Here is a 26,066-nt window from a genome sequence, read left to right on the forward strand (position 1 = left end):
ATGCAAATCAAACATCTAATAAGAGTGCAAAGAACTACATAATTGAGACCTCTGATATAAATAATTAATTCTCAAGTATTCTTACATTCTGGAGGGGAATATCATCTTGATATAATTCCTGATAACTATGCACAGTTGCAAGAGGACTGGTCCGCACTAGTACAGAGAACAAGAAATTCATTGTCAGGTGTCTTAGCCTCACTGAATTGGAAACCCTCTTTTATAGAAATAAGTCAAACATATCTCTAGGTGTCTTGAATAGTGCAGACATTTGTGCACAATACAAACATAGTCTGTAGCATTATGCAAAGCAGTAGGGAATCTGTGTACATTAGCAAAACAACCACTGCCATTTCCTACTTTGCTTTTAATAAAATTAACCAATATTTTACCATATCAGGGATGAGAGCAGAACTTAATAAAAAAGGATTCTTGTATTCATAGCTGGTGTACATAGTGTTCTACTGTGAAAGTGTACATTATTTAAATAAAATACATATTTGGCATTGCATGTAAATACACATTTTTTAGTTAAACTACATGTAAAATTTGTGAGCATGATACCAATAAGTGATACTCTAAGGGAATCACACACCTTTGACAAGTGTTGTTGGACATGAAGTTTTAAATGGTGAGACAGATAATACAGCATCACTTTTGTACTTGTCTCTGATTATTGTGGTTTGAAATGCGGTAAATTGTAGTTCATAGAATTTGGAGACCTAAAATACTTCCAGTAATTCTGAATACAGGTTGGACCTGACCTGTCCCAGATGAGGGATTTTGCTGAATCAGAGAAGGTCATTTCTGCCTCTCACTTCCTCCAGGTTCTCTCTCCCAGCCATGGCCTCGCTGCCAGCCCTTCCCTCCTCCCCAGCTTTCTCCTGTCATTGGCCCCTCAGCACAGGGCTCCCAGTCCCAGCCCCCACCATGGCAGCCCTACTGCCACAAGCCCAGCCCTGGTGCTGGGCAACCCCCCTCTTGGGGTCCATCCAGCTGTGCTGTCGGGCAGCAGTCCCGCATGGGCTTCAGCCTCGCTGGGTAACTCCTCAGAGAAGCAGTGGGGATGCCGGGCTCTTTGCTGTGCTTCAGGGCAGCCCCACTTCTGGGTTCCTGGCCCCACCACTATGCCACTGGGTGGCAGCGGGGCTGCCGGTCTCCTGGCTGTGCTGCCTGATGGCCCTGCTGCTAAGTTCCCGGCCCCACCACAGGGCAACCCAGCCCCACCAGTCTTGCTGGGCAGTTTTGCTTCTGGGCAGCAGCGCCACTGCCAAGCTCCAGCCCTGCCAGGCAGCCCTGCTGCCTCGTCCCCCGTCTTTCCCTCCCTGCAGCGTCGCCACTGGCAGGCAGCTCCACTGCAGGGCTGCAGCTCATTGGGCCTGCCCCACTACCTCCTGCCCCCAGACCCTCACCCAGTGTCGCCAGTGGGAGGAAGCCCTGCTGCTCGGCTCCCAGGTTTGCTGCCACAGGCCAGCTCCTGCTACTAGGCTCCCAGCTACTAGCCCTTCACAGGACTCTCTTGTCCTTCCGGACCAGGGAGGTTGCTGCACCAGAGAGTCTCGGTTAAGAGAGGTTCAACCTGTACCTTTTTATTTCGTTAGAACAGATGTGTGCTTCCTTTTCCCTCAAATTTGTTTGACACTATTATAGGCTAAAGGTTTCACTGCTAGCTCCACATGGCAATACAAAATCTCAGAATAGCACACAATTGCTACTTAAGAATAACTGAAGAATCTCTAAATCCCTCTTCCTTCCCACATACCATACATCATTTTATCTTATTCCTACAGAATGTAAGAGAGGTCACTTTATTAAGTTTTCAGATTTCAATTAGGCAATTTAATAGCAAAAACGCTTTTGCAAATTTTAGTGTCAATATTAGTAACTTTTTCACTATTGATCACTAGGTCCTCTCTCCATTTTGGCCAATTTCGGAGTCATAGGATTTTAAAAATCACAAATGTTCATGATTTCTACTGTTTAAAACTGAAATTTTACAGTGTTGCAATTGTAGGTGTCCTGACCCAAAAAGGTAGAGGGATGTGTGTGTTGTGGGGAGTTGCAAGGTTATTGCAGGGGAGTTGTGGTAATACTGCTTTTATCTCAGTGCTGCTGCTGGCGGTGGGGCTGCCTTTAGAGCTGGGCATCTAGTGAGTGGGCACCTGTTGGCAGGGAGCCCCGATCTGAAGGCAGTACCACTGCCAGTAGTAACAGAAGTAATAGCAGGGTATGGTATTACCACCCTTACTTCTGTGCTGCTGCCTGCAGAGCTGGGCCCTTGTCCAACAGCTGCTGCTCACCGGCCACCCAGCTCTGAAAGCATCACAGAAGTAAGGGTGGCAGTACTGTGGCCCTCTGAATATAAACATGCAACTCCCTTTTTGGGTCAGGACCCACAGTTTGAAAAATGCTGGTCTCCCCCCATGAAATCTGTATAATATAGGGTAAAGCCACACAAAAGACTAGAGTCACAGTCCATGATATGTTTTTCGTGGCCATTAATTTGGTAGGGCCTCACTTATCAGTATTAAGTAACATGCTTATCATATAAACCCAAACTGCTTTTCTCTTCTTGCCAGAAGCCAAAAATCTCTATTTTCCTTTCCCTAATTCTCAAAATACAAAAATATTTCCAATACAAAATTCTGGGACACATTGAAAATTAAGATTAAAAATATATGGGCAGCATAACATAAATTTAATATCAAATTAAATATCACTGGGAATACTGTAATAATTCTATTATTCATTTTCATGTTTAATTCAGTAACCCTCCACTTTGTAATATATCTGAAGCTGCCGCCTTTCCAGCCTGCTGCAGGGGTCTTGCTACATACAGAATGTAGGTCAAGCTTGCTATGTAGTGCAGTTCTTGGTAATAACTTTTTTGGTACCCCACACAATAAGACAATGGATCATTTTGGTTCAAAGCAAATTAGCCTCATTGAAGAGGTCTGGGTGCTCTGGTCAAATTGACCTGAAAGCTTCTCCTTTGTTTTCCAAATCTTGAAAGTCTGGAGATTGCTTTTAGTGTTCAGTGGAGACAGTCAATCACAAAGTAATCGTGGATAAGATGTGCTAACAAAATGTTAAATTTTGTCCTGTTTCTCCCCCCGCTCTCCCGAGGTATCTTTTTTTTGTATTTACTATAACTGTGTCTGTCTTAACCTTTTTGGATTTCCATCTCAAAAGTAGGGGTTAAATCAGATGCAATATCAGAGATACCCATATTAATTCCTCCAGAGCTTTTTGGACAAGCCCTATGGGGAAGATAGAGTCTGAAAATGATCGTGGAAATTGCTGATTGTTTTTTTCCCCTTTTTGAAGTTGGAATTTCTTTGCAATTGTTTGTAAGCGGTGTGACCATGCAGCAGGCTATCAAGGGCTATACAGGCAGAGAGAGGCACCTCTCCCCCAGCCCAGCCCAGCTCAGCTCCCTGGAACTTGTACAGCCACAGAGAGGCATACTGTCCTGGCCCTAGTCTAGCCCAACCCAAATCAGCCCAAGCTGCCATAGCTGGGGAGAAGCACCCCTGCACCCCACCCTACTGGTGCTGCTGTAACTGTGGGGAGGCATCTTTCCCCCCAGCCCAGCCTCATCAGAGCCGCCAGGACCAGGGAGAGGCTCTCCTCCCTATCTTCGAGCTGCTGCTATGAGAGGTGGCTGGAAGGAGTCCTCTCTCCCGGGGCAGCCTGCATCCTAAATATCTCGTTCCTGTCCCCACCCTAGAGCCCACACTCCTAGCTGGAACCCTCATCATCCCGCACCCTAATCTTCTGCCTGAAGCCCCCCTCCCACATTTCAAACCCCTCAGCACACCCCCACCACATACTACCTGCATATTGTACACATAAAAAAATATTCTGCACCTGGGTGTTAAAAATTAGAGGGACCACTGCTCACTCCCTTTCTGTTCCTCTTCAGTTTGATGAATTAGGCTGAGGTACCCTTTTAGGGACAAAGAACTAACTTGTTACCCCTTACTCTGGCCCTGATCTCAGATGGTGTTCCTTTATGGTACGCAGTGTGGCTGCTTCTCTGAGGCTTGCTCTGGAGGAAGCACTCTTTCCTCTTCACAGTCAAGCTGTTGGTACGGATCGATCACCTGAGGGTGAAACCTGATATCTAGTTTCAAAACAGCAACTAGTTCCAGTGAGACGCCTCCATCTGTTATCCCGTCACATTCCATAAGTCAGACTTTTACCCCCACTGAACTCAGCCTTTACCCACCAGTCTTATTTTCAATCTCTTGAGGCAATGTGGAATGTAAGAGTTCAGTAAGGGTTATGGTTAATGATTCCAACAAGAATCTTGGTTTTGTTTTCAACTCGTGTTAATTTTATTCTTTTGGAATTTAAATGGAATTGTTCTGCCCAGTGTTTCATATGGGCTTGGACATTGCTAGGGTCTCTCCCTTAACGTCTGTCTGATAGCTTTATCGTGATGGAATCTAGTTCTTCAGGTTGGAAGGAACCTTAATTTAATTTTTGTTCCAAAGAGTAAAAGGAAAATTGTCCAGTTAAGTAGTGAGACATAGCAAAACGCTAGAAGACTCGGTCAATTCCCTAACATAGTCTGCAGCAAACCCATGAAATCCAGACTCTCTGGAATCCATGAAAATCCTCTGCTCTCTGCATCAATAGCCTCCCAGACATACTCAAAACTTATCTTCTTATTATTCACTCTCCTTAGACAAACTCTCCAGTACCCTCAAAGACCCTCTTCTCTCTGGCTACATCTACACTACTGATACTCTTTCCAAATACTGCTAGAACAAGTCAAGGACACACACCACAATCTCCTTAACATCCCCCATTCATCTTCCTTCCCAAAGGATGCCCTTCCTATTAATGAGTCTCTCCTCAATCCTGCGAAAACCAGCATCAGTCATGTCGCCGAGCAAGTGGGTGGACAAAATGTATTATGCTTGGCGAGAAAGAGAGAGAATTCTTCTCCTTCCTCTGCCCCAACTCCATCGGAGTGGATGATGTAAATTCTCATGGCAGTCAACATCAGATGAGCTTCACTTCCTACACTCTTGAAAATTTAGTTTTCTTGCTCTGTAAACTGTCTGGCTTGCAATCTTCCTCATCTCAGACATCCATGTCCAAACACTAATGTTGACTTGTTGCTGAGGTGCCAATAGACCACTCCCCACTACTGCTACAATCAAGCACTGCTATCCATCTATTTGGCCACTGGCTGGCAAATGTTCTGCAACAGCTGAGAGTGCACAGCATTGGACCAGTGGTTCTTAGAGATCAGTTGCAATGGATACTCAATTTTTTTTTCTCTCCCCTCTACAGTTCTCCATCCCTCTTCAGAGATCAGACCTGTCTCAATAATTTACTGCAACAAGAGGTAGATTGTTTTCTTGTTAGGAGCCATAGAATCAGTCCCTCAACATCTATAAAGCAAAGGGTTCCACTCTTATTTCCTTATTCTCAAGAGGAAGAGAGGTTAGAGAGTTCTCTGAGACCCCTACGCTTTCAGCAAGCTTGTCAAAGCTTAAAAATTCGAGATGGTCACTACAACAATTATCATTCCAGCCTTGGAACAGGAAGACTGATTTTTGATCCTTGACCTATAGGATTCCTACTTTCATATCTCAATCTTACCAGCTCACACTTGATGTGTCTCATTCACTCTCACACAAGACCACTACCAGGACTGGGTGCTCCCCTTCCAACTATCAGCATCCTGAGAGCAGTTTCCAAGGTTCTCTCATTGGTGACTGCCAACTTACACTCCCAAGCACTTATGATCTACCCCTATCTGGACTGCCTCTCAAAGAGGCTCATCAAGTCACCAAAGCTACAATGTAGTTGTTTATGGAACTGGACCTAGAACTCAATGCCCAGAAATCATCCCTCGGACCAGTACAGCACCTGGAATTCATAGGCTTCACCCTTGACACGCCTGAGCTTTCTTGCCTCAACACAGATTCATTGCTCTGGCTACACTCAGAGCCCATTCAGAAGAGTCCATACATATCAGCCAGACACTGCCTACAATTCTTGGGCACACAGCAGCAGAGCAGTTGTAATACCACACACCAGGCTTCACATGTGGTTGCCTGCTATACCTTTCTCTGCATGGCGTCATCATTCAATAAAGCATCAAGTTTAAAATATTCATCTTTTATCTTCTAAGCCCTCTATGGGATTTGCTTAGGTACTTATAGGACCATCTCATTCTACGTGACTTCTCCTGTCACCGCTACATTTCACTGTATTAATGGAACTGCCATAGGGGGTAAAACTCATATTCATGGAAAGCAGGGTGCTCAGTGAATGGCATTTGGTCTTGAAAATAGCACGTATCTTGGTGATTTAAATTGAGTGGAAACCCCACTACTTTGACCTACTGGTTTCACAATAAAACAAACAAACAAACAAAAAGTGTGAGTTGGAGAAAATGAGAGACTTTTAGGACCTTGCTGAGAAATGTTACATCAGAGTAACTGTGGTTAGTTTGCCTAAAAGAGCCCTGTGTCCTCACAGCCTGTTTTTAGACCAAATAACTTAGCACCTTCAATTTCAATAACAAGTCCTTAGAAGGGAAGCAACTCCACTTCATATTGAGTTTGTTCAGTTTAATGTTTGAGTGGATTCATTCCCAGCTACTCCACTTCTGGTAGTTGTCTGACCACTATCCCATACTGCATTGCTTCAAAGTGGATGAGCTTTTCCATTTTTCTGGAGTCATCTTGAATGGATGTCACGTCTCCGTAGAAAGAGTGGCAGGCAGCTAGGAGAACTCCTTTCCCATACCAGTATTCAACAGTAATGAGTTCGCATACCAGAGTATCTATATTCATTATAGCAGCCATGCTTCTCCTCCTCCCCCATGGTTCTCTCTGAACCCTTGCAGAAGTTCTGGACTTGGTTGCATGTTTAGTCCCACCTGTAGAAGAGTCACTGGAATACACACATTTACAAGATACTATCAGAGCAAATAAAGAAGAGGAGGCACTCCTTGAGCTGTAGGGTTGCCAGGTGTCTGGTATTGACCTGGACAGTCCGGTATTTTTGCCTCCTGTCCAGTAAAAAAAAAACAGAAAATACCGGACACCTAAAATGTCTGGTCTTTTCTGATTTTTTTTCACAGCCAGGAGGCAAAAATCCCGGGTGCTTACTGGGTTCTGCAGGGGAGCTGTCCGGCCCGGAGCAAGGAGACAAGATGGCAGATGGCCGCCGGCAACCTGTTAGGGCCAAAAAGCATTTCTTAAAGGTGCCACGTTTTTTTATTTTATTTTTAATTTTTTTACTTAACAACTTTGGACTCCCCCTTTTTTTTCCTCTTCAGAATTTTTTCCCCAGTATGTGGTTTTTTTGTGGGGGGAGGTGTTCGGTATTTTTGGTTAAACCATCTGGCAACCCTAGCTGTCCCAATGCCTACTCATGTCAATACTGGTATTACGGACCTTGTCAGACCACCCAACATTAATATTGGCGAATCTTTCCTGGAAGCATCAAGGCATTGGAGCTCCAGGGAGAAAAATCCTTTCCTCTTGGTTAAGGCTTTGGCCTGGTTGTAGGCCAGAAATAGGCAATTGCTCCAGGATAGGTTGGGGACCTCACACCTGCAAATTAGCTTTTGGTCATTGTCATGCTTCATGATGTAGCACAACAGTGCCTTCTCTGTAGTGTCACAGACCTTCTGGACAATAGCCCCAGCTGCTGATTTATCAACACCAAACTGGTTACCTACTAATCAGTAATGCTTAGGAATTGCAAACTTCCTGATGATGCTAGCAGTGTCTTTCTCCATGCTGAGAGGAGCTCTCTTCTTTGGTGTTCCAACTCTGCAGCTCCAGGGTGAGCTCTGCACAGATTTAAAAGGAAGTGCCTTGCTTATTTTGAAGTTCTGCCACTACCGCTGCTTGCTCTGTGGTACATCACTCACTACCCTATCCTGTCATTCATGGTTAGCTTCCTGAGCTTGGAAGTGGCTCTTCACTTAGTAAAGTTGCTCTACATAAATGCTCTGCAGAAGTGACTGCGCCATTTCATCATCCTGCTCCTCCTCCTTCATCCAAAGCCCTTTGAAACTGCAGGGCCAAATCCATCCATACACAACTATCAATGTACATGCATCCTATTTGCATTAATGATTTAAGATCATGATGCTCAGAAATGTGTCCTCCATGTTGCCTGACAGCAGTTCAAAATAACACTGACAAAATGAATGGATGCCAGCAAAGAAATTGGAGGAGTTTGAGTTTGAAAACTCCAAACCCCTCCTCCCCCTGCCGATATATATATATATATATATATGTATATATGTATATATGTATATGTATATATATACACACACACACTCACACTCTCTCTCTTCCTCTTCCTCCCTCCTCTCCCCCCAGAGTTCCTGAGTTTTCCATGAGGCATCCATCACAAGAAAAATCACAAAACATAGATCTGTGTGGCAGAGCAGTGCATCGTGGGGTATCTACTCAGAATACTGAACAAATATGCAGAGCTATGTTGACAGAATAAAATGGTGTGGATGAGCTTCAACTTGATACAGTTAAATTGCTTCATGGACAGCAAACAAACTAATGCGATGTAACATCCCTGTGTCAACATAGCCTTCCTGTGTTCACTGCAGAATTTGTAAAATGCTGAGGATACCATAGTTATGAAGGCAGTATACGTGCCCAGACAGCTTCTGCAACATCACATGTTTCTCTCATAAAGTCATGTTGATTGACTTTAAGGGTTGTACCACTCTTGGAATAACAGATCTAAAATTTCCATCTTGGATGGAATTTACATCTAAAGAGACTCTATAGCTGTTCCAATACATTTGAGATTATGTAACAGCCATCTTTAAAACCAGTTTCTGCCTGCTGGCTAATCATTCCTACATAACTTTGTTAGGAACATTGAAAACTGTTTTCACGTAAATCCCTATTTTATTTTGCTGTGATTACCCATTACATAAGTATCTGAATGCCTTTTACATAAAATAGATTGATAATAGCAAAATCCCTAGAGGACTTCTTTGAGGTGCTTGTTCTAATCTCTTCTGCCTATAGAAACTTCTGCTTGCGTTAGTGCTGTTTTGATTGGGGGAAAGGGAAAGAGGAGACAAATAGTTTTTAAAGTTATTTTGTTTAAGATATATGAAAATCTATATCAAAGGGGAAGGTTTTGTAATATTTTCTTGAAGTATAGTCAGGTTGAATTTCTCTGATCATCTCTGGAAGTGTTCTTATACTCTTTTTTTCTTCTCGGAACTCTTATGCTTTGTGATCTGCATTGTCCCAGAGAAGCATGATTTTCTTGCAAGTTTATGGAATGAAATATGGTCTGTAATGCAGTTGATACCTGACCAGTTGTGGAAATGGACTTGCACTCAGTGGAGGAACAAGAACGGAGGCTTGATGTGCTCATGGAGACGGCGGGCAGCTGCTGTTTGTACCTGCTCAAGCCTTTGCACTTGCAGATTCCAATCAATAGATGAGGAAAATCTTAGATCTTAGTTTAAAGTAGGCCTGAGCAAAATACTCTCAGTGGGCTAGATCTGGCCCACAATGCAGCTGGGAGCCTCGTGCAGACTCCCTGCCTGCTCCCTGCATACTGCTGAGAAAAGCGACCGTTGTGGGGCTCTGTTTGAACAGCTGTGAGCCCAGGGAAGATAGAAGCAGCTTCATGTACTGTTCCTGCCCCCAGCACAATCCCATTGGCTGGTTTCCTATTGGTCTGTTGTCAACAGGCAACCTGCCTCCTCTCAGGATCCTAGCTGTTCAAAAACTACATGGTTCCTGCACTCAGTGCAGGACCGGGGCAGGCAGGGAGTCTGCTTGAGAAGGCTGCTGGCTGGGAGTCAAGCAGGTAGGTCTCCCAGCCAGAGCCTGTCTCTGCCCCCCTCCCACTTAACCAAAATCCTCTGTCCCCTTCCTGCACCCATATCCCTTCCCAGATCCTGCACCCCAAACCCCTGCCCCAGGTCACAACCCAAACTCCTGCACCCCAGTCCCTTGCTCCAAGTCACAACCCCCTCCTGCCCTAGGTCACACCCAAACCCCTCCACCCCCTTCTGCACCCTAGTCCCTCACTCCAGGTCACAGCCCTCTCTTGCCCCAGGTCACAACCCAAACCTCTCACACTAGTCCCCTAACCCAGGTTACAACTGCCTCCTTCACCCAGACTCCATACCCTTTCCTGCACCCCAATCCCTTACTGAAAGCTCCCTTCTGCACCCAATCTCCATCCCAGACCTCGCACCTCTTCCATTAATATGGAAGAGTGTGGCCTTTGACCACTTTCCATATTCTTGGAGTGGTCCCCTATCAAAAATTATTGCTCACCCCTGGTTTAAAGCCTACTGTCTTCATAATTGAGTTACTTGGCCAGGTGGATTTTCTGATCCCATCTACACATACCCACCACAGAGAGTTGTAATCATGTTATGTATTTAATGCTTCGTGGTTCACTCATTTAAATTCAGTTATTTAAGGAAGAGTGTAACGATCCCGACCCCTTTCCCGGGGTGAGGGGTCGTTATCTTGCTCTGCTTTGTCTCTCAGGTGGTTCTCCGGTATCCGACCGGGGCGGAGGGGGACCTGGGCCCACCCCCTCTCCAGGTCCCAGCCCAGGACCCTAAGGGAGTGCGTCTGAGACGTGCTGCTCGACCGGGGGAGCTACGGCTGCAATGCACCGGTCCCCGGGGTTCCTACCCCGTCCTGGGCTACTTCCTCCACCCTCTTAGGTCTGCCGGTCCTGGTCTGGTTCAGCGGGGTCTCGGGGTTAACTCACCCACTCTGGTCCCAGGATGCTCGGTCGTCGGTCGGGGTCCGTGCAATGTCCTGCAGTCCGGCGCGAGTCCCCGCACCTTGCTTGCCGGGGCTCCGTCCCTTTTCTCCCTCCCCTTGGCGTCCGGGCCGCCCGGATTTTAAACCCGGCGCCCCTGCTCAGGGACGCCGGCACCTGCACCCTGCGGGTGGGGGCGGGCGCGTGCGGGGGCGGCCCCTCCGGGCAAAGACGCCTGCGCCTGCGCGGGCCGCCGTCCCTGGGCTGGCGCGTTAGAGCCGCTCGGGCGTCCCCACGGCAATTTCCTCCGGCGCCCCTGGCGTGGGGCTCCGGGTTGGGGCTTGCGATCCCCGCCACCCTGCCCCCGCCTACGCTGGCGGCTGCCGCCAAACAAGCGGGGCAGAGCCGATCCGGCGTTTCGGCACCTGTCTCCCGCGGCGCCCCAGTGTGGGGCGCGGGGTTGGGGCTCGCGATCCCCGCCGCCCTGTCACAAAGAGACTTTGTGTTATGTTCTAAAAATACCATCAGTGTGTCAATGGTTCTACATACATAATACTGATAGGGGACTGTAGTGAATGGGGGCGCTTGCTCAGAAGATTGGTTGTCTGTAAATCAAATGGAAATACCTCAGAGATAATTTCTACCAAGTAAAGGTGTTTGTCAGTATGATGTAAAAACCCAGTAAGTGTGAATTAATTTTAAAATAAAGCTTCTTCTCAAGGAAAGGGGGGCAGATCAACAAAACTATAGTATATTGATTTGTTAGGCAGGGGAAGTTTTGAGAATTTTGTTGGTAGAACACTTATAGCAACACTAATGATTTGAATACGTTTTAAGTTTTATAGGTAGAAACAATTGGTTATTTTATAACAAATTCAATTAATATTTAAACCAAGGGTGAAATATACAGTTCTTATTTTCCATTAGTGATTGGGATTTAGAAATTGAATTGTACGAGTGGCAGTTTGTCATGTCAGAATAGTGTGGAAAGAAGGTTTTCATAATACTGAACTTTTTTTTTAACTCTGCTTAGCTTCAGAAATTGCTTACTATGGATCCAATAAAGAGAATTACCTCAGAACAGGCTATGCAGGATCCTTATTTCTTAGAAGATCCACTTCCCACATCTGAGTAAGTGGTCAGTTTATTAGTCCATTAGCATGTTCAAATATTTTTAATGTATACTCTTTGTTTACTGCTTACTATACATTTATTCCCATGTGTTTGAATAATGAATTAAATACTTACTGTATGGCAGTCAAAGAAAAAGCTATAATAACTAAAATGCTATTTGAGGTTTTAAAATTAAGTAGCATTCCTATTAATCGCTTGTGTTATGAAACTTTGATCCTGTTAGTCACAGCACTAATCCTGTTATTCACTGACAGGTTGATTATGCATGCTACAGATCTTTGTGGACAACTGCTAAGTGCCTGCAGGTCCAGTTCGGTTCTAGAATGCCAGAAGACATTTACTAATTAGTTTACATTTTTCCATCTTATCCTTTTTTGTAAATTCAGTAGATGGGGGAGAAACAGTAGTGTCTTTCTGTGCTTTCATACTTCACAGCCTAAATCCACTTTTTTGTAGACACTTTTTCTTTTCAACTGCACAGGGAGATTTCTAAACATAAGAAAGCTTATGGACAAAACAAGGGTGAATAGTTTATGATAAAGTGCCTTAAGATGGCCAGCCAGCACTCGTGTGGCGTTATTTTAGAAAGGCCAGTAATATGTGTTGTGTATCATTTTTTTCATTATTAAGGGAATAATTTATAAAATATGGTATGTACATTTTGCAACAGTTAATTAAAATGAAATAATTCAGTGCAGCTTAGTGAAATATTTATAATGACTCCTGACCTGTGTGACATTCTAGTCCTATCATGCGAGTGATTTGGTTTTGCAGAAACTGCTTTTAGGTCAATGTTCTTTTCCTTCAAGCTTAAAATGGCAGGGTTTTAATACAAAATGAATAGTGTGTTCACAGGTACAGAGGGTAGTTATAAATAATAGTATATCCTTATGGTTACAAGAGGAGAAATCTTAGCTTGGGCTAGCAGTAACAAATCATTCATGTATGCCCATGAATCTAAAGTGAGAGACCACATACCCCCAGAAGCCTCCAGGTCTTATCATAGTTAATGCTTTTTATTTGGTAATAGAGTATTTAACCATCTGGTCACAATTAGTGATGATCAGTACTTAGTTCAACGTTTTATGGGTTTCTGCATTGCTGAATGAAGGGAACTACATTGAGCATGTATAGGGGAATTAACTCTGGTAACTAACAGGACTTTTCCATCTCTCTCCAGTGGTCACTGTATTACTCAGAAACACTGAAAAATTAGAGGAGAATAATAGAAATGACCAAAAGGTTAAAACAAATACATATGAATGCCAATGTTAAGTAAAAGATATTAAGAATGGGTATACTTCTTGACAGTGAGCTATATTAGGCTGTGGCTTAGGAAATTTGAAACTAGACCGGAGAAAATGCTAGCTCTTAATCAATGACTAACCTTTCTGACTCTAGGCAGATATACTATGACTTCTCACTTGTTTTTGCAGTGTTTTTGCAGGTTGTCAGATCCCCTATCCAAAACGAGAATTTTTAACAGAAGAAGAACCCGATGATAAAGGAGACAAAGTAAGTATTAAAATAGTCATCTTGTCTCATTGAGCTTTACCACAGTGTCACATTAGCTGCTTTTGTATGGCTTCTGAGTTGAAATTTTTCTTTGTTTTTAACCAATTGAGAAGAACCAGCAGCAGCAGCAGGGCAATAACCATACTAATGGAACTGGTCATCCAGGGAACCAAGACAGCAGTCATACACAGGGACCCCCATTGAAAAAAGTGAGAGTTGTTCCTCCTACCACTACCTCAGGTGGACTTATTATGACCTCAGACTATCAGGTAAATCAATTTCAGTTTTCCATATGTTACTTACTAGCATGTTTACCTGGCTCTGCTCAGGTCCTTAAGGAGGGGCACAGAGCAGGGGACTGGAAGGTGTGGGGGATGCAAGAATCAGATCCGAAACGCTTACCTTCTCCTCCACCCCCGAGTTGTACCAGGGCGACTTGGTCTTCATTTTCCTGTCCCTGTCAGGGAGCAAGAACAAAGTGCACAGCTCATCTGCCCCCTTGCTCTCCCCATCCAGAGTGATGAATACAGCAAACCGCATTTTCCCCTTGCTGCCTGAGGAAGGGTAACAGCCAGCAATGCCTCATCCAGCCCCTTTCACTTGCCTGGTAATTCTTTCTCTTATGGTTTTGTGAGAAGCAATCCCATTTTCCTGGCACAGCCAAATTAGGGATGTTAAAATGAACTTAAGTAACCATGTAACCGCCGAAAATTTCAGTGGTTATATGATTACACTCAGAGAGCAGGCTTAAAAGTCAGCTTCCTGCAGCTCCCTCCTGCTCTTCCTGCACTGCTTCTTGTGTGTAACTGTGTATGTTAACCAATGAGCCCAAGCTTATCAGTTAACCCTGTACATGGTTACACTTTCACATTCCTAAACAAACCCTTCCCTTGCTTAAGTTATGATAAGAGGGAGCTGTATACCAAATTTGTGGTCCAAGCTCTTACTGTTTAGGAAGCATTGTTGAACAGACAGACATACTCTCAGATATATAGTAGTTGTAGCTCTTGTATATTGTAACATAGAAGAAGCTACTTACTGCACAATTCTACTCTAAAAGCGATTCTGTATAATGATTTGGTGGGATTTCATGTTTACTGTATTTCAGCTACTTTCAGATGAAGTGTGCTTAGTTGAAAAATAAGAATTGTTTTCAAATTGTCAATTCTGCAACTTCAGCTTGTGAGATGAGTCAAACTAGGAGTGGGAAGTGAACAGTAATTTGCTGTGATTATTGATAGTAGTATGATTTATTAGTATAAGACTTATTAGTCCTAATCACAGAGCAGGACCCTATTGTGGGAGCTATGGTGCAAACACAAAACAAAAAGATGGCCCCCTGGTCCAGAGAGCCTATAATCAAAGTACTATATAAAATAAGAGACAAGAAATGGATATAGACAGATCCAGGAGTATAAGAAAATGAATTTGTCAGCATGATAAGGGGTGGTCTCCGGACACCAACAGCATAATTCTTGTCAAGCTGGACAAGAAGAGTTTTAAGGAGGATAGCATGGGAGAAAGTATGAAGGTGTTTGTTTGAAAATCTGACAAGAGGGCTAGTGAGGCAGGAGTTGACACCTCAGTAGTGAACAGGTAAGTAGGATGGGGATGAGCTGTGAAGAGCCTTGAAAGTGGGGGAAAAAGCAGTTTGTTTTGGTATAGAGAGGAGAGAGACAGTGGGGCAATGTAAAGCAGGGGATAGGACAATGTGGTTAAAGTGACAAGTTCAGAAAATGATCTTAGAAGCAGCGTTTTGAATGTATATGAGTTAGGCGAAGTTGCATTTGCCAGAGAAAAGGACATTGTGATAATTGAAATGAGAGCCTGGAAGTGAGTTTTAGCTGGGTGGATTGATTAAAAAAGGTCAAACCTTGGACAAGCTATGCAGAAAGAATTGGCTAAATTTAGACATGAGTGAGGTCCTAGAGAAAGGTTATAGTCAGAGATGATGCCCGTTTTATGGACCTGAGTCTTAGCATGGATGGTGGTGTTTTTCACAGTGATTGACAAGTGAAGTTTCGGGAAGGTTAAGAGCTGTGTTGTAGCCATATTGAACTGAGCTGAAATCCCAGAAAAAGGCAGAGATTTTAGTTTGGACAAAAATAGATCTCTCTGAAGTAGAGAGATAGTGAGTCATCAACACAGAGATGGTAGTTGGCTTTGTGGATGAAGTTACCGAGAGACAAGACAGAGAGGGCCCTGGTCTACACTAAGACTTGATTTCAAAGTCCCCAAGGCTAAATTTATAAGCAGTGTGTCCACACTACCAAACTCATTATTTTGAAATAATGGGACGTGGAATTGAAATCTGTACTCCTGCTTTTAATCAGGAGTAATGCTAATTCCAAAACAGTTATTTTAAAATAACAGTAGGGTGGATGCTGTGGTGCCGCTATGTTAAAATAATTACCCCCTAGAGTAATTTGAAATAATTACTCCCCAGTGCTTCCTGGGGCTCTAAGTCCAAGGTAACGCATCCACATTAATGGAGCCTGCCTCGGACTAATTTTGAGGCTTCCCAATAGTGTGGACACGCTAGTTTTAATTTGTTAAATCAGGAGTTTAGTTGAATTTACTAATTTCAAAATAGTTTTCTACTGTAGACATGGCCAGGGAGAGGAGATAGGGACAAAAGAGTAATTGGGATTAGCGGAACAACTACAGAAAGTTGGAAAATCCTCTAAATCTTCCCTCCAAAAAACATTCTGAAGGAGTGATTAGAGAAGTAGGAGATGACGAGAACTGCAGGAGTCAGAAACTGGATTGAATTCTTAAGAATGAAAGTCCAGTAACTTAGAAATTATTGTTTTTTAAAACTGGCTCTTGGGATTGTTGACTTGGTGGGCTTAGGTAGAATCATAGGCTTGGAAGAGACCTCAGGAGGACATCGAGTCTCACCCTTTGCTAACAGCAGGACCAATCCCAACTAAATCATCGCAGCCAGGGCTTTGTCAAGCCCAGTGAGATGGTCCTGATCCTCCTAAGGCCTGTAGTTTTTCCCCTGGCTCTGCACGCATAAAGGTATAGGAACCTAAAAACATAAAAGCAGGAGTTGAATCTCATGAGCTTGATGGCCAAATGATCCCAAATTATTTTTACTAACTCTGCTTCCAGAATTCAGCTAGTGTATCAATTTTCAGGTCCATTTCACTATACATGTGGGTTTGAGAGCACTTTGAATAATGAGTTCTAAGCAGAAAGCTCTATTCAGCCTTAACCACTGTTCAGCAAGGGCTGCCTCAGAATGTAACTCACTACTCTCACCCTCAGTAGTGTATTCATTCATAAAATATTTTCCAACAGAAGGGTTGATCCCTCTTAAACCTGCAGGAAGCCAAGTCAGTTGCTGTCCAGAGATTGTTTTGGCATCATTTCCACTGACTCTTTACTTCCTGAGTGTCTGAAGAAAGCAGATACAGCAGAACTTCTTATCTCTCTTCCATGCTGACTGACTCTGCTAAGGAAAATAGTTGTAGGGTGTGTGCTTCTACTATTCTCATGCTATTTACCCCACTCCACAGTGGTAGCTGAAGTGAGAGCATGGAAATTACAACAAACCCAAGCGCTCTCTCCTGTGAGCATGGATTGAGGTCTACAGGTTGGGAAATCGGGGGTCTCTGAGTCATGCCCAGTGGACTGAGGGATTGCTTAGGGACTCCACATGTCTCCCTCATCTAGACTGAGACAAGCTGTGCTCTTGCCTCAGCTTTCTCACTCCACTGACATTTCTCTCAGGACTTTTGCCTGAAGGGGCAGCGTTTTTCAACAGGGGCCAGTTAGGAGGGTTTTGCACAGAGTAGTGGTAACTGTCCCTTCACTGTTTCAGCAGCACTTACAAGTGCTTTGACTATCCTGACTGCTCACCAGTGGCAGATTTAGAGTAGTGGGGCCCTGCGCACAGCTTCATTCCCTTTCCTTCCCCCCACCTCCCAGGGATCCAGCCAAGAAAAAAGCACATTCACCCTTTCTGTCCCTCCCATTTTTCATTCTTTTTCTCTCCTCCTCTGCCTATATTATAAGTAATAAGAAGTAAATGAAAATAAAGTGAGGTACCTTGATTGTTTTTGTTATCTAAATTTTGTCACACTCCACTTGAAAATTGCAGAGGATCTCAGTGAACCACTTAATCATCTTTCCAAATATTGTTTGTACCATTAGCTAACTATTTTAAAGTGCTTTGGATAAGAGCACTTCATTACCAAAAAAAACCAACCAAACATAATAACCTTTCCTCAGTCCACCTGAATGGAGTTATGGGAATACAGTTTGAGAACTTCTAGTCTAGATGAAAGCTTGTATTTGTATTAAGCTAATGGGAAAAATATGTAAAAATAAATGTATAGATGATGCATGAATGGAAAAATAAGTTAACTTCCTCTGAAGAATCTTATTCAGTAGCTTTCTTTTTACACTTTTTCTTTACAAAATCATCAATTAAGTCATCATAAGTAATATTTTGTAAAGAGGCGCTTTCAATTGTCAATATTGCTGGACTTGTCATATGTTCCTGATGCCCATTTCGCAAATAATTTTTAACTCACTTCAATACAGAAAAAGAGTTAAAAATTGTTAACTCACTTCACCCAGAAGCATTTGTCACAAGTATTGTTAAAAATATTTTCAAATGGTTTCTACATTTGGAAAGGTTTCCTGCAAACCGTCATGGACAAGTCTATACAATCAACTGGTGATCTCAAAGCACAGACCTCATTATTTTTGATACAATGAATGAAATGTTTCACTTCATCTTCAGAAAGATTTGTGTCTATGTCCTCTTGGTAGAATTCACTTAATTTCTTGCTATAAAGGCTTTTAGCATCTTCATTCCTACTTCTGTCAAAAAACATGCAAAATAAATCAACAGTTTCCTTTAGAGTTTCATTTCTACTCTGTAGTTGCACTATTATTGTCACAAATAATATTGACAGTTTCAATAATGATCTTCTCTTTCCCTTTTAAATTGATTTCATTGTCTCTAGTTTCATTGAAAAAAAAACTTCATGTTTTTTTGTTTTTGTTTGTTTTGTTTTAAACGCTTCTCATCAGATATAACAGAGGAACCTACATTTTCTGTTACTGTTAGTACGTTGGCTTCCGTGGACCTATAAAGGCAGTCCCCGAGTTACGCGGATCCGACTTACGTCAGATCCGCAGTTACGAACGGGGCCCGTCTCCCTGGTCTCCAGCAGACCAGGGAGAGGAAGCAAAGCGGCGGAGCACGCGGGCAGCGGACAGCCCAGATGCGTCTGGGCTGTCTGCTGCCCGCGTGCTCCTTGGCTTTGCTCTGCTTTGCTCCCCGTCTCCCTGGTCTGCATAACAGGGGGACGGGGAGCAAAGCCGCGGAACACGCGGGCAGCGGACAGCCCAGACGCGTCTGGGCTGTCTGCTGACTGCGTGTTCCGCGGCTTTGCTCCCTGTCCCCCTGGTCTGCAGACCAGGGAGACGGGGAGCAAAGCAGAGCAAAGCCGCGGTGTCCGAGTGCAGCAGGACAGCCACAGCGCATCTGGGCTGTCCCGCTGCCCCCGTGCTCCGCAGCTTTGCTCCGATGCCTGTGGTACAGCAGCTGGGGCGGTGTCGGTTGGTCCCGTAGCGCCACTCTGGGCGCTACTGGACCAACCCGGCAGCACCCCAGCTGCTCTGCCCCAGGCGTCCTGATTCAGCCACTGCTGGTCAGTTTCAGCAGCGGCTGAATCAGGACACCTGGGGCAGAGCAGCTTGGGTGCTGGTGGGTTGGTCCAGTAGCGCCGAGGAACGGCAGCGCTACTGGACCAACCCAGCAGCACCCCAGCTGCTCTGCCCCAGGTGTCCCCAAGTCAGCCGCTGCTGAAACTGACCAGTGGCTGACTACAGGAAGCCCCTGCCTCGGGCTTCCTGGAATCAGCCGCTGATCAGTTTCAGCAGCAGCTGACTTGGGGATGTCTGGGGTTCTTAAGTTGAATCTGTATGTAAGTCAGAACTGGCGTCCAGATTCAGCCGCTGTTGAAACTGATCAGTTTCAGCAGCGGCTGAATCTGGACGCCAGTTCCGACTTACATACAGAATCAACTTAAGAACAAACCTGCAGTCCCTATCTTGTACGTAACCTGGGGACTGCCTGTAGTCATGAAATTCCATAACAAAATGTAACTGAGGCTAACATTTGTGCAACATTCAATACATTTGTATCATTTTGCAATGATTTACTGAGGGCATTAATTCTTTTAAGTAAACAGTTCTACAAAATAGTAAAAACAGCAATATCATACTTTTCAAACTTTTCTGCTAAGGATTTTGCTTCAGTGTTTGCATGTGGTTTTTCAGAATTTGATGTTTAATAAGGTTCTCTTTATAACATCATAGCTCATTTTCAAAGCCAAAAAACAGCATTTGAATGAACAGACCACCTGGTGTCACAAATTCTTTTGACTGTCAAATGTTTTTAATTTACTTGCTCCGAGCATGATATTAGCATACTCCAGCAATGTGAGGCAACAGGAAAAAAAAACTTGTTTTGAACGATGTCAAAAAAATGTGTAGCTCCCTCACAAGATGCGGCTGCAGTGTTGCAGATTAAATTTAAGGAATGGCTGGAACATAGTATGAACAAAGCAGAGGGATTTGCATTGTTCACTCTTGCCTGTAGACATGAATATTTTCCTGCCATATTTGTGGCATTATGAAAGCTCCGCCTACAACAATTTTTGATGTCCAAACCTAAATTTGCAATGATTTCCAAAACTGTTGTCTCTAGACATTCAGAAGTGTGGGATTTTAGTGAGACAAAACAAAGAAATTGCTCTACAGCTTCACCATTGCCAGCCACATAGCTTAAAATTAACGTTAATTGATCTACATGACTGACATCTGGTGTTGAATTCACTATTATGAAATAGTACTTGATATCCTTCAGTTTCAGTGAATTGGTTTCTGAGCTGCTCTGCAATTATAGTAATGAATTTATTGTAGATTTGGTGCATTAAGAAGTTGTTCTTTCCTGAGCCACAATACTGCTAATTTTTCAAATGTTCATTGAGAAAATTGTCAAATTCACTAAGATATTCAAGGCAGGTTAAAAAAATTACCTTTTTGATTTGACCCTGACAACTCCTCATGTCCTCTTGGAGGTAGTCCAAAAGAAGACTGCAGTTTCACTGTGGCAATAACATGTCTTGGCACTTTCCTCCAATAAGAACACTCTTTCTCAAACTGAGCTGATAACTCAGAATCAAACTTAGACATAGCATTAATATGAGCTGTGGAAGTTTCATCATCAGCAATATCTCTTGCAACATTTCTCCAATTAGCGTGTCTATCGACAAATGTTTGTTTTCCTTTTACAAACATAACAATAGACTGCCTTGACAGTTTCTTAAAAAAAAATCAAACAATTTCTCATTACTGTGGTCCCATTTTTCTTCATCTTCAGAAAATGGGACTCAAGAAGACTTATAAATTGCTTTCGTCCTCCAACATCGTACTTTTTTTCTCAAATTTTGCATATTACCTCTGTTATTCAGTTTATTTACAAGAAATATTCTGTCATATTCAATTAAATAGATTTGGACTATAATGCAGAGTCTTTAGGGTAGGTTTCTTCCCTTACTTGGACAAACTTACTAATATTTTGTAGTTCCATTGCCACTTCAGAGTCCACTTGTTCAACTATTGTAGTTGTGGTTTCCCCACAGCTTGGCAAGTGATCAGATAACTGAGATGTTTCCTTGCCTATACTTTTTGATGAATATCCTCTATTCAATACTTCAAGATTTTTAAAATAAGATGACAAACTATCTTTTTGCTAAGCTTTGTTTTCTTATGTCGCCTCCATTTTTTGTGTTTTTGACTGCCAGACTCATAATATCACTTCATTATTACTAAAAAATGACCTTGATATTTAGGCAAATTAAAAATGTCTGAAAGAGCATGAGTGTATCTATGGACGAGCTGTGATGTGGACCACCTATTCCCCAAATAGGCTTAACACCAGTGGCACTGGAACGTTTTTAATAGTAGGGTGCTGAAAGCCAGCCTCTGTGTCTCCTAGGAACAGGTCCAGACCTGGGTGTTGGCCACAGGTACAGGAACTAAGTTCAGGCGGGGCTGCTGACAGAATAGCCAGGCCCCTGGGCAAGGTGTGTGAGGTGACAGGTTTGCCCCCCCCAAAAGGGTGGGGCCTCAGGTGGTAGGGGCAGAGCTGAGGGCCCAGCTCAGTAGCAGACACACCCTAGTGGGCTGAAGAAGACTGACAGAGGAGATACTAAGATCTCCCTGGCCATGGAGGACAGCTTCTAGCGCCTCAGTAGCCCTGTGCTCTGGCCCAGAGAAGTGGGCAGAGACCCACATGTGCTCCACCTGAAGATTAGGGGGAAGGCACAGTTCCATTGGTCACCTGAGTATTCCCACCACTCTCGCCCAGGGGCAGCAGCCACTCACCAGGTGGCAGCCATCAGCAGCACAAAATTACAAGGGCTGCTGTAGGACTCAGGAGGGGGCAGCACAGCCGGAGAGAAGCAACGCTTTCCCACTTCAAAGTGCAGCTTTTTCCTGTCAGCTGTGCAGCTTGCGGGCTCTACATCACCCAGCTGCTCTCCTGTCCTGTTGCGGGCAGCTACTACTCACCATGTGGTGGCCAGCAGCACAGACTTGGGCTGGAAGTCTTCAGAGGAGCACTGGGTAGCCACACAGCCCGCGGCCAGAGAGAAGCATCACTTTCCTGCTTCAAAGCACGGCTTTTCTCTTTCCGGTTGTGTGGCTGCCCCATTCTCTTCTGAAGCCTTCCAGCCCGTGTTTTCACGGCTCACTGCCTCCTGCCAGCTCTCCTGAGGCTGCAGCCTGCTGGTGAGCCTCCCTGCTCCCCACCCTCCAAATCCTCTCTGCAGAGGAACTGGCCCTCCCGCAAAGCAGCTGGCCCCTGCATGCAGCATGCCAGACCTAGTATTGGACTACCCGGCCTTGGGGGGGGGGGGGTCCCCCATGGTAGGACTTGGTATGTTTTATTGTAGATCCGCCCTTGCTGCTTACCTTAGTGCTGTGCTTTTGCAAAGCACAATGTTTGACTTTCAGAAATTCAGTCTATTTCCCCTAAACTTTTAAGAAGGTAAGGATGATACTGCACTCGTAGAGTAAATAAGACAGATGGAAGGAACCTGCATGAGCTTGACAGCAGTGAGGCTAAAGCATTTAAATGCCACCTACCGATGGGCATACCTGTCTCTGAATCTCCCCCTATGATTCTTCAACCCAAGGAAGCAGGAGAAAATTTTAAAATGCACCATTATTTTGACCAAACATCTGTCTCTTGGTTCTCCCATACTGTTACATTGAGCCCTTTGATAGAAACAACCATTCTCTGAGGACGTTTACTAAGACATCCCCTCAGCAGCTACATCTTTTGTTAAATCACGCAAGCTCTCCTATAAAGTCTCCCTCTGTGCAATCTTTTCCATCATGCATAAAAGCAGTTAGGTTAGGTTTGTTTTGCGTATATAGACTTCCATGTCCTGTTGTTTCAGAAGAATCAGCTTGCACATTTAAGGTGACAACGCTGAAATCAATTGGAGCAGTCCTGCTACCCTGATGTTGTAACAAGTTTTTATCTCACGATGAGAGAGGTTAGGGTTGTTTGGAGGTAGAGGGGTGTGGGTTGTTTGGAATTTTTACTTTTGTTTTTTCAAGTTATTTGTTGCCCTATGTGATGTTAATTTACCAAATCATCTTCTAATTGATCACATAAAACAAATAAGCAACATTTTTCAGGAGTAAGGGTGTGGAAGCCTGTCATTAAATATATTACAAATAAAGCATTAAAGGTTAATTTTCAACTTTTTAAAGTTTTTTTTTCCATTTCCTGCATATTTGAGGCACATTTTGCCAGAAAGTACATCTAGAGATTTTTGCACTGTTAAACATATCCTTTATTTATTATACAGACCTGGATCATATGATGGCTGTTCTGTCACTTCTGTTTAAGAGAGTAGTCTGTCCCTCAAGAGTGAAGATAAATGTCATAACAGCTCAACCATCATGTGAGCCATGATGTACAGCAATGCTAATTTATCCCCTGCTGGCTGGAAGTTCTGTTAGAACTATTTATTTTCTCCTCGCCACCATGCACCTAGAGAGTGATTAAATGCACATGTGCAGAGTACCTTAAATGCACATGTGCAGAGTACCTGTCTATCTTGCTTTATAAAAGGCATTTTTATTTCCCCAGTGTGTTACCATCTCAACACATTTATTGAATCTAACTTAACTTTTGATCTAAATGAAGACTAGCGAAAAGAAAAGTCTGAAGTGTTTAAGCAGCAGAAATAAATCCTGGATCAGTTACAGCTTTTTAAACTGTAATAATTAAATATTTTTTGACTTTTTCTGTGTCCCACATTTGATCCTGAGCAAGTTAAACAGGTTCAAGATTTTGGCCTGTTTGTGAGCTATTTGGCGCAGTCTTCTTGACTGTTTAGAAAATACCTTCCTCATCATGAGTGGTCTAGTAACCCAAAATTAATCTCATATGCAAAGGTCTCCCAGATAAACTTTCTTGAATTATTACTAATCATCATTAAATACACCACAAACCTCCCAAATATGTGCTCTTGGGAGGGGGGGGGGGAACCAGTGGAGGGTTCCTTGGATATTTTTCGTTGTAAGTTTTATTTGTTTAACACACTGATGTACCACAGTGGTGAGCGTAAGCTGTCTGGAGAGTTGAATGGACATGGGTGACATGACAAATGTGAATTCAGAAGGAACAGGTCAGGATGGGTAATAAACAGCATTACTTGTTACTCTCAATCAAATATTCCTGGTGTTCATATCCTTAACTACTGTAATCAAAATAAGGAGAACACTGTAAATACAAGTGATTGAGATACTGTGCTGTAGTACTTGTTAATTATTGCCACACATAGAAGAGACCTCAAAAATGAATAGGGAATGCAATGTGTAGTATTTATGCATCCACTATAGGGATCAATTCTCTTCTCCTTCATTATTTCCAGCGTTCCAATCCCCATGCTGCCTACCCCAACCCTGGACCAAGCACATCGCAGCCACAGAGCAGCATGGGATATTCAACTACCTCCCAGCAGCCTCCACAGTACTCCCATCAGACACACCGGTACTGAGCTGCACCTGAATAATGTCAATGCACTGTTGCTAATGCTGTAGGACTGGTCATGCAGCTGTCTGCCTGGAGCCTGGCTTGGGCCACAAGAATGTACTGTACAACCACACCTTCAAAATGTCTGATAGCCAAGTTCCACCACTTTTCACAGAATGGAGTAGTGGCTCCCAAATTGTACCTGTTTTGGGGTTAGACTTGAAAAGAAAGTGCTAGCACAGTTTGTGTTGTGGATATGCTACTTCCATAGTTTACTTGACATGGTTCAGACTGACCAATGCATTTTTTTCCGTGACAGTCTGTAGCAGTTGAAGCTGTGAAATGTGCTAGGGGCAAGCATTTTTTTTTATTGTATGTGGTGAATTCTCTTGATGTAACAACATTATCTGACCAATAGTACACAAAATCCTTTAACTGGTACTTGAAGCATACAGTATATGTTAACATGGCAAAAAACAACATAACCATGACTCTAATTGAAATAATTTTGATATACATTTATTTTTAGTGACTTTTGTGTGTTGGTTCATTTTCCACATTGATCAATGTTTTATGATCAACAAAATTGCTACAATAAGATTTTTTAAGAAAATGAAAACATTTGCATTTTTCCAGCAGATTACAAGCCTCCCAAAGATTAATTTCCAGCATATAAGTTTGTTTTTGTTTTTAAATCTATGACTTGACTGGTATTAAAGCTGCTATTCGATAGTAAAATAAGTTTGTTGTCATTGATATAAACATGTTTGGTTCAGCAAACAAACTAAAATGATTGTCATAGACAGTGTTTTATTTTTCCTATTAGTGTTGCTGATTTGTGAGCATGCTTTGGGATTAAAAAAGCATGAATGATATTTCTTAAAGTGTGGCATCCATTCAGATATTTTGTCATGATTTTTGAGAGGTGGATTGGTGTAGTGGATTTTAAATTTTGTTCAGCTAATTATTTTTAAAATATTTTTGCACGTTATTAGGGATGCCCTTATTACAGAAAAGGATAAGGTGTTAGGAGAACCTTAGAATTTGAGGAAAAACTATAACATACAATGTACTGTATCAAACTATTTTACATGAATGACGCAAGTATTCTGAATAAAAAAACTGAACATTGTTAAAACAAGGTGTTATGTAATAAATTTATTTTTCATAAATCTGCATATGAATTTTGCTTGTATTCCTTTTTAGCAACAGACATTGAATTCTTTAATGCAGTAACATCCATATAGGTACTGTCTGAATAAACTAGTTTCTTAATTTAACAGTAATTTCTATTGCAAGTAGGAAGGATTCTCTTACCTGCTTTGTGTCATCTAGTGTTGCAAGAACTACATTTTCCCTCTTTCTGATTACCCTTTTATAACACTGCACAGATAATCAGCTATGCTGTACTGACTTACAAAATAGTAATTACATTCTATGGGTTATGCGACTGACCTAATACACAGAATCTAGCCATGCTAGAATTTATAAAACCACATCTAGGGTTTTCTAAATCATTTGTCATGTTGGTACCTAATCCCACAATACTATTTCCTGGGACAAGCATACCCTGCTG

General features: G+C 43.0%; 1 protein-coding gene across 8 annotated transcripts in view; it reads left to right on the forward strand.

The window, feature by feature from the left end:
* CDK8 (cyclin dependent kinase 8) overlaps positions 1-25,666 on the forward strand; it is a 180,390-nt gene extending 154,724 nt beyond the window's left edge. For 7 of the 8 annotated variants that reach the window (XM_075919243.2, XM_006138900.5, XM_025179387.3 and 4 more), the window contains 4 exons: positions 11,792-11,889; positions 13,329-13,407; positions 13,518-13,676; positions 24,390-25,666. In XM_075919243.2, the coding sequence (XP_075775358.1) occupies positions 11,792-11,889; positions 13,329-13,407; positions 13,518-13,676; positions 24,390-24,515 (462 nt within the window). In that variant the 3' untranslated portion in view covers positions 24,516-25,666. The remainder of the gene's footprint in view (positions 1-11,791; positions 11,890-13,328; positions 13,408-13,517; positions 13,677-24,389) is intronic. The other variant, XM_006138901.5, reaches the window with a different exon arrangement.
* Positions 25,667-26,066: the final 400 nt, after the last annotated feature.

This window comes from Pelodiscus sinensis, chromosome 1 (genome assembly GCF_052426305.1).
Source record: "Pelodiscus sinensis isolate ZL-2025 chromosome 1, ASM5242630v1, whole genome shotgun sequence".
Lineage (NCBI taxonomy): Eukaryota > Metazoa > Chordata > Testudines > Trionychidae > Pelodiscus > Pelodiscus sinensis.